General features: G+C 36.5%; 1 protein-coding gene across 6 annotated transcripts in view; it reads right to left on the bottom strand.

Annotated features, from left to right (window-relative positions):
• MCTP1 (multiple C2 and transmembrane domain containing 1) overlaps window positions 1-12,782 on the bottom strand; it is a 262,362-nt gene that overhangs the window by 144,624 nt on the left and 104,956 nt on the right. For all 6 annotated transcript variants that reach the window (XM_090132421.1, XM_090132417.1, XM_090132418.1 and 3 more), the window contains 3 exons: window positions 5,869-6,011; window positions 4,030-4,109; window positions 3,338-3,446 (listed from right to left, as the gene is read on the bottom strand). In XM_090132421.1, the coding sequence (XP_089988547.1) occupies window positions 3,338-3,446; window positions 4,030-4,109; window positions 5,869-6,011 (332 nt within the window). The remainder of the gene's footprint in view (window positions 1-3,337; window positions 3,447-4,029; window positions 4,110-5,868; window positions 6,012-12,782) is intronic.

The following is a 12,782-nucleotide window of genomic DNA, read 5'->3' as shown; positions in this document are numbered from 1 at the left end:
TGTAAAAATGGGACCTTTTAACTATACATTGTAAAGAATATTGTATTAATTTGCATACTGGAAATTTGCATTTATCAGAATTTCTTTCCAAAAGAAAAAGAATTTTCACGTGTGGACAAAATCCTCTTTGCATCTCTTTACACATCTCAAGGCTTCACAAAAGATAGTCCCATCCAAAACCAAAATCAACTATTATTCTTCATCAGTGACTGCTTCTTTTAAAAATCACTAGTAATAATATCTCTCTCTCGCAGACAGGAAGCAATACACAATAAGACTCCCAATTTTCTGCCACCAGTCCACTGAACTTCCAATTGAAATATCTTATCAACCAGTGCAGGTGCTAAAAGTGTAAATATACCCTATTCATCATGACAGGATGGATCTTATAACCTATGCATATGATACAACTGTGGTATGCCGATAAAATACTATGCTAGAAAGAATTCTGTCTATCCTCTATCTAGCTACAGATATTGTCAATAGACTCATCTTTTATTTACACCTGTATACCTGACTTTCAAAACACTCTCAGCTGTTCTATTTCAGGTAGATGAACTATCTTTTTGAAAAGTCTAATCTGTATTTAAAAATTACCAAACATCAAAACAGCAAATTTCGCTCAAATGGCTGCGGTATGGGTTATGATTATTATTACAGAGCTCCCAAAATACAGGATCAGACACAATGCTACTCTTACGCCATATCTTTATGGAAAAGCTAATACACATTTTGTTGAAGTTATTCTTTCTTTCTCCTCCTATACAGTCTTAAGAAGTATTTGTAATTTAAGTACATGGAACATAAAGTGTATGAAATTTAACTGCTAATTGTTAATCTCTGAATTCTTCTGCTTCATGATTTAACTACTGCATACCATTTACATAATGTTAAAATGCTTGCACATTTTGTCAACAAGTGAAAAAAAAAATTATTCAGATGACAATACACTTCTGAAAAACAGATTACATAGGGATATAAAATCAATATGATTTAAGAAAATCAGTAATGACTTAGAAAAAAAATGTATGTGGTATGAAGACATGCTTCCTGTGCAGCAGTCATTAAAGTTGATAAAAAGGTCCTCACTTTTTTTAATCTACATATTTCAACAGGTATTATTTGAATTACTACCTGCATGGAGATAAACAGAAGGGAAGCAGTAATCATTTAAACAGAATGCTACACAGTCTGCAAAAGTAGGAGTTGCTTTAATTGCATATTTCTATAACAGACAAGAATTTGCCTTTATCCTCTACCAAAACATTTGATAATTTGTTTTTGTAATAATTTTGATAATTTGTAATTTGATCTCAACCACAAATAATTCAATAAAAAATGGCCTAATTACTAGAAGATATTTGAAAACAATCAAGGATGACAGTTTGTATATGTGATATTTTGTAATTTGTTTACTCCCTAAAGAGTAAGTAAAATCTAACAAATAAGTACATGTGGAACCAAGTAAAAGATAATTGTGCCTCTAATTATTAAATGCATAACACATTCATATACATCAACTCAGTATTAATTTTATAGGTCGCCTTCCCTTCAATGTGACACAAATTCTCTAATTTTATTACAACTCTGATAGGACTGCTCTGAGATTCGTATCTTGGGAAGAGTGATTTCCAATAGTAAACAGAAAACTTAAGAATCTTGGGTGTTTTCAGAATAAAAGTCTGTACAAGAACAGGTTGAATAAAAAAAAAAAAAATTGGTCCTTCTGCTTAACTAAGGTAATGAAGTTATTAAATAGGAAGGTAATAATGAAACATCTAACAGCACAAATCCAATTCTTTCTAACACTACTACAAGCTGGGTATGAAGAGCTGCTATTCGTGAAGTCTGTGGCAAATTCAGTTACTAATTCCCTGAAAAAATGCCCATAAGAAAGACACATTACAGTGTCTCAATTTCACATTTTCAACAGTGATTTTCTTGAGTTCCCTTGGTATTATAGATAATACTTTTCCTTAACGTTGAAAGGCACAGTAAACATTTCTATCTGTATCGTGAAAAATGGAAACAAACTTACTTCTACAGCACACTTACTGGTTTCTCACATAAAAACACATTTCTTTCTGTGCTGCACAATCTAGGATTATGGCACAATAATGCTAAAGTCACTTGTAAAAACAGAGCTGTTACCAGTAGACTTAGAAATGCAGGTTTTACCTAGAGGCATACTTTCATTTGCAAGTTTGCAAGGTTCTGCTCTGAGTTGCCACCACAAAGGTACCACTTAAAAAAATGTAGCACACAATTTAAATAAACTTCCTGTAGATTATAACCACTTGCCATTATTTTGCTAAGTTCTAAGAAAGGAACTTAAAGGAAACAGTAAAGGAAACAATAGTTGATAGATCTGTTTTCAAAACCCTATATCTTTGTCATATCAATTATCAAACAACTAGTTCCTATTACTGAGTTACTATTTAGAGCTCAAAGAAAAGTGGAAGAAGAATATCACAAACCACCAATATTTGTTAGGTATGTAACAGACAGTAGTGCCCTTTTTCTTTACAGAATCATACATACTCTTACAAATATAAACTTGATCAAACCCCTGTTTATAGAACAGATAATAAGTGCAAGTGGAAAATCTCATCTAATTCTTTTTTTCACCTCCTGATACAAAAGGAATTTACATTTTTTTCCTCCTCTGAGTAAGATTTCATGTCTCATATTTCTACTGCAAATGGACTATTATAAAACAAGTCAAAAGTCAACCTGTAAAGCATACCCAGATTGCAGATGGAAATTGTCCTAATAACAGTATCCATATTTAAAACAACAAAGCATTTTCACTAGCAATTACATAGCTTAGAAAACTGAGATTGATGAAGGAATTGCAATAAACATAGAAAAACAATTGAAAAATTGAAAAATACGACAATTTTTCAATTGAAAACTCTTAATGAAACTTAAAACTATCATACTAAAAGCCAAAAATCAAGAATACTACTTTTCCTCAAGTTTCTTTCTTTTCAGAGTGGAATAGTATTTCAATATTCTTGTCTACAGATGGCAGCACTAGGTTTAAAATTCTTCTCCACTAGTTTATCAATGTTATCCTTGTTAATCACCATCATGCCCCCGCAATTGGCTTTGACAACCTGCAGACTGCTTATGTTCTATCTGGATAATTCACTACTTTCTCAGAGAGCATCCAGTGCAGACAAAGTATGCTTAACTATAATAGAAACATTGCTCAACATTATCCTAAGAATTGAAAAATCAAATTAACTTCATGATATATAGTTCTCATGCTTTAAGCCATCCAATCATAGAAGGATAACAGGAGTGATTACACTTATTAAAATCTTAAAATTACCACTTCTCGCTGTTCTTCTCTAGGAGCCAACAGAACTGATAATAATATATTTCCCAAATCATGGTCAGGGTAATGAGGGTCCTTCAGGCTCAAGGTAACATCTGTTTGCCTAGGAGAGAAAAACATGTGCATTTGTTTTTATTTCAGGCTCTCAGATAATTACATTTCTGAATCATGACAATTAAAGAAATCTGCATTTATATGAAGCTACTTGAAAACGCTGTGACAAATTTAGCTTATTTATACCTTCAAGTATTTCAGTTTAAATAGTCATACGTAAATACTAAATTCTGTTTCTCCATGTTAAGTATTTACACACACTCAAGTAATTAAACCTGTGCTGTAGTGGTAATGAATTAAAAAAAAACATAAAAAAAATAAACATAAACAGCAGGTGGTACTACTGTAAATGAAGACAATATAAAAAACAAGGGTACAATATAAAAACAGGAATAGAGTGATTATAAAAGTTGTCTTTTTATAGATGCTACAACAAACGTTCTATATGATAAGTTAGTATATTTACTAATGTTCATATTACAGTAATTCCCTGAAACTAAGTGTTTTTCCTCTGCCAGTTTTATATGAGGTAGGTTTACATTATTATTTTTCAGCATGACATTCTGTTTGCAGCTCCACAAACATGCAATTAGCACCTAAGGAATTACTCCATAGACTTATTTGTGCCATACCTGTTTAATTCTAACGATGCGAGATTCAAAAACGCTGAACCAATAAAGTCGTCTTGAAGTCCGAAGTCATAATCAAAAACCTAAGATGCACAGGGGATACAAACATTTTTCAGCACCAGAAACCTTTTTTCAGAATACTCTTGCTTCATTTTCTTGAAAACGCTTTTCCAGAGTTAAGCCACATGTTTCTCAGTCAGACAAGGAGTAACTGAAACTATCAATACACTTTGTGGACACAAAATTTTGAAACTGCTTATTTAAAAGTTGGAATGAATAACGTAAAGACACAATAGTATACCAGTACCAGACTGTACATGTGAACAAATTCAGTATTTTTATAAATACAGACACTAAAAAAGAAAGAGCAGAAGAAAAATTAAAGCAAGGAGAATCAATAACTTGCTAGACATGAATTAACACCCTTAGAAATCTTATAAAATATAAGTGGGAGTGATATGATCATGAAAAGTGGGTTATAAACAGCACTTGCATCAGTATGAGATATGATCAAATTCTATCAGGCTGGGTTTTGGAGGTTTTTAGGTTTTAGAAATCTGTAAGACAATGACTTAATAGATCTGTAAGGTACCAGTGACATGTTTTAGTCGCTATGAGGATGCAGCCTGCTAACTTTCTGCCTAAACGACAATGCAACTGAACAAGTTTACTGAAATTCAGACAAGAATCTGTGGCCAATACATTGAATATTGAGTGTCAATGTGTCAAAGTGAATATTGAGTGTCAATGATTTGAGATTAGACTTTCTCAAATCAAAATGAAGAAAAACAAATTATTAAGGAATGCCTTTTGGAAGGAATTGTACAAAAAAAGATGGAGGGTGAAAAGGAAAGATAACACATAACTATGCAAGCCAAAAGTAAGAAACTGTCAATCATCCAAATCAAACTCCCTCGTTAAGTTACATTTCCTTGTCAAATACTGTCATGACAATTTCTGAGATCTACAGAGATGTTTTGCTCTAAATAAAGAGGGACACTTATTAATAGTAATGGGAACGTTTAATGGAGAAGTAACAGGACTGGACTCAAGGCCTTTGATTTTGATATATATACTTTAACTACTGCATTACAAAAAACCCTTTTTTAAAAAGTTTTTAAGAAGTTACAGCTGTTCACCTTCTACAGATACCTTAATACAGACTGGGTTTAGGCAGAAATAATGTTATCAAAATCCTATACTCCAGTGGCTACAAGCATGAAGGACTGAATACATAAGTATCTGTGCCTAAGTCGATCATATGCATTGATCCACGTGAGTGGAAACTGTCATATTTTATCTCTCTCATTTTCACTGTAATGTGAAAGAAAAATAAATGATAAAATCTCAGTTCTTCTTGCAAAACAGAATTGTTTTTTCTCTCCAAAATGAAAACAACCATTGGACACACTCAGCTGAGAATACCTCAGCCAAGACTTAGAATGTCTGAGTAACACTGGAATATTTAGATGTTGTGTTCATAGGACATATCTGCAAAGAAGGACATTATACCTGTCAATATATCCTTCCTAGAAAAAACAAAATACATACTCCTATTCCTTTGTCACCTTACTGTAGGGTTGCTATTTGACTTAAATCAAAACAGGTAGCTAGCTTTCTTTTAAGTGTCCCCTTTTGAATCTGCTTCTTTCTGCTACAGAGCCTGGCATGTGTTCATTCCTTATGTGTTCCTAAGGATAATAAGGGCAGGAAAGGACCAATGTAGAATTATAATTCACTTCAAGCTTTTTTAATAATAATATACTTTGCATTTAAAAATAGAAATTCTGTCAATAACTCTTTGGCTGTAATTTGTCTGACATAAATAATACACTGTCTCACCTTTATATATAAAGGTTCTCTTGGGTTATCTATAAGAATGCAAGTCTTTTCTTCCCATACAGGATTGAGGTTCTTGTGTATTGTTTTACTTCTAAACACTTCTTTTCCTCCAAGTTTGAACTTGACGTATGGATCACTGGTTCCTGTTGATGAAACACATGTTGTTAATTATGTCCTTTTAATCCAGTTCAGATACTAATATAGTTTGTATTGATAACTATATTAAAAGCATCAGCTTGATTACTTTTTTATTGTCACAATCTAATTCTACAGTGCCAGTACTCAGCTAATTTGCAATAATGATAACAAGAAGGTGCATGCATTACCTTCTGTTGTCTGTAATCCAAACTCAAAGTCACACATGAAATGCCAGCTGTTCCAGTGTAGTTTTTGGTTAAAAAAATCATGACCATATTAGGACTAGGATTTCATCTTAATGCAATCACAAAAATTAGGTTATAAAATAGATTTCTGTAACATACTTATCTAATTATATGATGTCTTTAAAAATGCATGGGCAGATGTTAGGAACAAATCCTGGCTCCACTGGCACCACAAGTGTAACACTTCATTGACTTTACTGTGTTCAGGATTTCCCCTTTCATGACAGTCAAGATTAACAAATGAAGTCCAATGTCAGTCTACAAAGTTCAGACAAGTCACATAACTGCAGATGAGCACAGTCCTAAGCTCCCCGATACATGTGGGGGACAGTTAACAATGAGCAAACAGGTAACTCTGAAGAGAACTTGGAGAAGTGAAATAAAGATTTTCAAAATCTAATCAATAGAGATTGGATGAGATGTGGGTGTAAAGTGTCAGAACAGATGAGTCAGAAAGAATGCACAAGTGGGATTTGTTAAGGCCATAGAGATGCCCCTTGATGAGGGCTGAAAAAGGAGAAACTGCAGTCCTTGTGTTTGCCCCATCAGGCATTTCAGGAAGCAACTAGTAAATAGTGTGTGGATGGATCCAGACCAGAAACATGACTGATGTGCAGCTGGGTGTGGTCTTGCTTCAGGTTAACCACACAGTTAGAAGACACACAAGCTGTGCAAGCTACAGTCCAAGTGGAAGACTGACCTTGACAGCAGGTTGAAGAAAGGCAATTTGCCTTTTCCCTCTCAATTTTTTATTACTAAAAATACAGTCAAATCTTTAAAAGAAATAAAAAAGTTTGAAAATTCAAACTAAATACCTCCCCTAAAATGCCAAAAGGTTAAGATTTTCCTTTCATGTAAGTGAAAAACATTTTAATGAAAAATATTCAATGGAGTTCATCCTCATAATTCTGTCATCTGCTTCTCAAATTCACGTCTGTGTTTAAACCCATAAAGAAAAGGATTGGTTATCTTTTATTAAACTGCACCATGCTCTTCTGAACACAAAGACTGGCTCGACTTTGCACTATTTCATGTAGCCGCTAGATGTCAGGACTCTTTAGCTAAAATCATAGATTTCTTAAAAAAGAAATTGGGAAAGAGGGATCTCAGGTGAGACAGTTACGGTCACTCTATTTTTATCATTACTAGGACAGAATTTCAGTGGCATAAAAGTTTAATCTAGCACGATTAGCCTAAGGGCTTTCACGTTTGATTTCATGCTGTGAAACCTGGAAATACTTTGAACGTGGACAAAAAATCAACAAAAGTAGTATGAATATCTCCCATATGCCATAATTCTCAGAGATCTTCCTCACTGCTGCCACGAGTTGCTGCTTTAGGCAGTATGTCTTGTTCTGCAAATTTCATAAGACTCTCTTGAAATTTGAAATGGATTTAAAACACTGTTGTGAGAGAAATATTTAATGAATATTTTAGGACCCAAATGTCAAACAGTTTAATATTAATTCACTTTTGTGTGTCAAATTTAGTAGTGAAGTATGTCAAGCATTATTTACAGTACATTGCAAAACCTCAGGGTTTATATATCTATCGATCTCTTGAGGTCCCTTTCAACCCTTGCAATTATGTGATTCTGTGATAATATTTCAACAATACACTTTTGAGCATTAATCTCAGGTGTCAATATAGTATTCCTTCTAAATACCCTCCTGCCAAAGAAACAAAAGGTTTTTCTGGAATAGACCTGGAATTTAGTGCTAAATAGCAAGGAGTATGAAAGGAGGCACGGCAGAGACCAACACTTGACCCCCTTCTAACAAGAAGTTCAGGTGAACTGGATCACACCACCTCCTGCAGAGATCTGTGTCACAGGGTCCCAATTTCAACATCTGTTACGATAACACCAACAATATTTGTCCAGATATGTTGTATAATTTTACCATATATATTATATATTCATATTAACAGTCAGTACTAATATTGATACTATCATATGAATACAATATTAACTGTGTGTTAATAAAATGTCTAATGAAAAATAAATGTCTAATAAAATGCCTAATGAATGTGTAATTTTAATTAGAATCAACTGTTCAATTTAAGTAAATCTTTGCTCTTTTATTAAAATTATTTTACTTGTGATAATAACATAAAAACAGTAAAAATCTCAGATGCTTTAGAGTGAGCCTCAAAGAACCTCACGTCCTTATTTCTGAAGTCACAGATTTTCCATTGGTTTCTCTGTTACTAACTCCCAAATGCTTGTTCTACCTGCATTGGTTAACATAACTAGGGGTGGCCAGCAGGGGCAGGGAGGTGATTGCCCCCTGGTGAGGCTCCATCTGGAGTGCTGTGTCCAAGTCTGGAGCCCCCAGTACAAAAAAGACAGGGAACTGTTGGAGAGGGTCCAGTGGAGGGCCACAACGATTATCAGGGGACTGGAGCACCTCCCCTGTGAAGACATGCTGAGGGAGCCGGGCTTGTTCAGCCTGGAGAAAAGAAGGCCTAATTGCAGCCTATCAGTACCTAAAGGGAGCCTACAAACAGCAGGGAATCAACTCTTTGAAAGGATAGATAATGGCAGGACAATGGGAAATGGTTTGAAGTTGAGGGAGGGAAGATTTAGGTTGGATGTCAGGGGGAAGTTCTTTATTCTGAGAGTGGTGAGGTGCTGGAACAGCTGCCCAGAGAGGTTGTGGATGCCCCATCCCTGGAGGTGTTCAAGGCCAGGTTGGATGGGGCCCTGGGCAGCCTGGTCTAGCATTAAATGGGGAGGTTGGTGGCCCTGCATGTGGCAGAGGGGTTGGAGACTGATGATCCTTAAGGTCCCTTCCAGCCCAGGCCATTCTGTGATTCTGTGATTCTTTGATAATTATAAGCCTTCACTCATGAGCTTAAAATCTTCCAGATAAAGCCAAGCAGTAAGATAGTGCTGTACTTCAGCAGCTCCTGAAGCACCGCTATTGACTGTGCAAAGGCAATAAGGATTCTTTGCACAAGGTGGCAGACTCTCTGTTCCTAGCAAGCATCAGCCAAACTGATACTTAAACATGCTGTTAAAGTTGAGCACAGATGCTGTCCATCATCACAAAGATGGTTAATTGTTCTTGTGGAATGAATGCTCCTCCAGCTCCATAGGTCCAACTCACTAACACTTACAGGGCCCAACACTTCCTCTGGAGACATCTCCCAGGATGGATTTGCAAGTTTAGGATTTAGATTAGATCCTGGAAGTAAAGAAGGTACAGACATTTTGCAGGATAAATATTCAAAATGTTTTTGCAAAAGAATACTAAACTGCTTTCCAGAAGGAACTAGAGGAGTGAAAATAGGAGTAAAAATTCAGCAATGGCAGATTTGGCCACAATAATAATTTAAAAAAGATCTATCTGATAGAAAGAGATTCTCAGTGCATCCTATAAATACACTTGATTAGCTCCTGAAGCTTTCTAACAGTCTTTTCAAGATATTTCTCTTCTTTTTGATCAGACTGTGTTTCTTAATGAAATCTTATTGAACTTAACAGGATAAACTGCTAATCAAAGAAAATTCAGCAATGAACACAGGGCTAGATGGAACCACGGGACCAAGTAACTGCTGCAACTGAGAAAGACTGAGGCAAAGGTATGCACATTTCCCTACAGTATTACTGCATTTGACTCAATGTGACCAGAGTCGAACATCCAGAATATCTGAAAAACCTGAGCTGAAGATCCACTGTTAGCATGTGAGAGCTAGACACTGAACGCCTAAAGGTAAATTTCAAAATCTCTCTCTACAACCAGAAAACCCATTATGGTAGTTCATAAAAAAAAACCATTAAAACAGCATACTCAGCTGCCATTTCATCTATAGATGCTTTAAATTTTATACAAGGAGAAAAAAGAATACATTTTAGAAAAATGGTAGCCACTAGTAAGTATTTTTCTCAAACAAGCTAATTAATTGATATAATTAAAATCATTTAACTACAGCACGCATTAATTTTTCCACTTTTGCTTTTCACTTACAGTCCAGAACAACTTTCAGAATAAAACAGAGAATGGCATTCAAGCATAGTCCAGAAGGTACAAGAGATTGTGCCCAAAGCTTCCACTTCCAATTCAGATTTTCATCAATGCAATGCAATGCAATTTTAAATCTAGTTTCTTTTTCTTTTTTCTTTTTCGAGAATATTAACAAAGTGGGAGAAATCAAGAAATACAATATTATTCTCCTTTCCCTACAGCTTCAGTCGTAAAAGAAAAGCAAATAATACAATTCATTCAGGTCCTCCTGGTTAATGACAGTGAGCCATACAGACCTGCATTTAACCAGCACAATTTCTACAGCATTGTATTTTCTACAGAGATATTAAGGCTAAGCACTAATGTTAGAAAAGTTTCATCCCCTCCCCCCCCCCCGTTCCTAATGCAAATCAGAAGACTCCTTTAGATTACAGAACACAGAATCACCAAGTCTGGAAAAGACCTCCTAGATCATCCTGCCCAACTGTCCACCTACCACCAGTATTTCCCCACTAAACCTGCTGTAGGAGCCAACAAGGGGAAGCACACTCCTGGTCCTGCTGTTTGTTAATAAAGAAGATCTTGTGGGAGATGTAAAGGTTGGAGGCTGTCCAGGGCAAAGTCATCACAAAATGATACATTTTTCAATCCTGGCTGAAGCAAGGAGGGGAGTCAGCAGAACTGCCACCTTGGACTTCCAGAAGGCAAAGTTTGATCTCTTTTGGACTATGGTTGAGAATCCCTTAGGAGGCAGTTCTGGAGGGCTTGGGTACCCAGGAAGGCTGGGAATACTTCAAGGAAGTTATTTTAAAGGTAAAGGAGCTGACCATCCCCAGGTCACAGAAGACGAGTTGGTGGGCAAGGACCAGGAGTGTGCTTCTCCTTGCTGGCTCCTACGCCAGCTGTGTCAGGAAGTTATCTCCAACACTCTAGGAACATCCAGGACTGCTCCCTTTCTGGTGTACTATATTTCCAGCAGATGTCTGGAAAGTTGCGATGAGAGCAGGGGTTGAGACTGCAAGTCCTCATGTTTGGCTGAACAGAGACCTTTGGCTGGAACTCAGGAATAAAAGAAAAGTTTACGGTTGTTGGAAAAGGGAGCACACAACTTATAAGGATTAAAAATACACAGCGAAACTGTGCAGGGGGGAAATTAGAAAGGCCAAAGCCCAGCTAGAACTAAACTTATCCACTAAGGTGAAGGACAACAATAAATATTTCTATAAACACATTAAGAGTAAGAGAAGGGCTAGGGAGAACCTCCAGCCCTTGCTGGACACAGAGAACACAGTGACCAAGGATCAGGATAAGGCTGAGGTACTTAATGCCTTCTTTACCTCAGTCTTTAATAGTAAGACTAGATGTTCCCTGGGAACACAGCCATTTGTGCTGGAAGATAGGGATGGGGAACAGAATAGACCCTGCATAATCCATGATGAGATGGTTTTGGACCTGCCTCCAAGTTCATGGGGCCAGATGGATTGCACTCAGGAGTACTGAGGGAGTTGGCAGATGTGGTTACCAAGCCACTCTCCATCATCCTTCAATAGTCCTGGCTATCCCTGGCTAACCAGGAATGTCCCGGTGGACTGAAGACTGGCAAACATGACACCCATCTTCAAAAAGGGCTGAAAAATGATCCTGGTAACTACAGACCTGGTACACTGGCACACTGGTGCGAGGAAATGGAACAGATAATCTCAAGAGCCACCACAGAACAATTAAAGATCAACCAGGGGATCAGGCCCAGTCAGCATGGGTTCATGAATGGTAGACTGTGCTTGACAAACTTGCTATCATTATATGACAAGATGACCCACTTAGTGGATGAAGGCAAGGCTGTCAATGTGGTCTAACTCAAATTCACTAAAGGCTTTGACACTGTCCCCCACAACATCCTCTTGAAGAAGTTGGCTGCCCATGGTTTGGATGTGCATACACTTTACTGGGTAAAATACTGGCTGAACAGCTGGGCCCAAAGAGCTGTGGTCAATGTGGTCAATCCTTTACCCAGTCAGTCCTTTACCCAGAAAAAAGTGTACCTGTCCAGGCCACAGGATGCCACTGTGGGACAGTATCAAAGGCTTTGCTGAAGTCTAGGTAGACTATGTCAACAGCGTTTCCCGCACCCACCAGGCATGTCAACCGATCACAGAAGGAGATCAGGATTCATTATACATCTCCAACAGAAAGCACACCTAGATCCCATCCACCACACTGATTTGACAAGATGCAAGCTTTAAAGAATACTGATGGGAAATCACAGTAAAAAAATAGGCTTTATTTGCATAAAGCATGTATGAGGATTGTTGCAGTGACAAGCAAAAGATAAAACAAGAAATAGCCAACAAATACAGAAAAAAAAAGTTTCATCACCATAAGAAAACGGATAATGTACACATTTCTAGAAGCAAAAATAACATCGAAGTGCATTCTTTATTAATTTATGCTTAGACTGATAATGTAGCCTAAGATGTGTTTCTATTAGTCTTCCATTTTTTATTTCAATCTTGGGATTGCTTTGTTTGATCTACAGTTTTTAGGAAAAAAAAAAAGCAAATAG

Source organism: Phasianus colchicus, chromosome Z (genome assembly GCF_987193195.1).
Source record: "Phasianus colchicus chromosome Z, bPhaCol1.hap1.1, whole genome shotgun sequence".
Classification (NCBI taxonomy): domain Eukaryota; kingdom Metazoa; phylum Chordata; class Aves; order Galliformes; family Phasianidae; genus Phasianus; species Phasianus colchicus.
The sequence above is the reverse complement of the archived record's forward strand: the minus strand, read 5'-3'. Positions and strand labels throughout refer to the sequence as shown.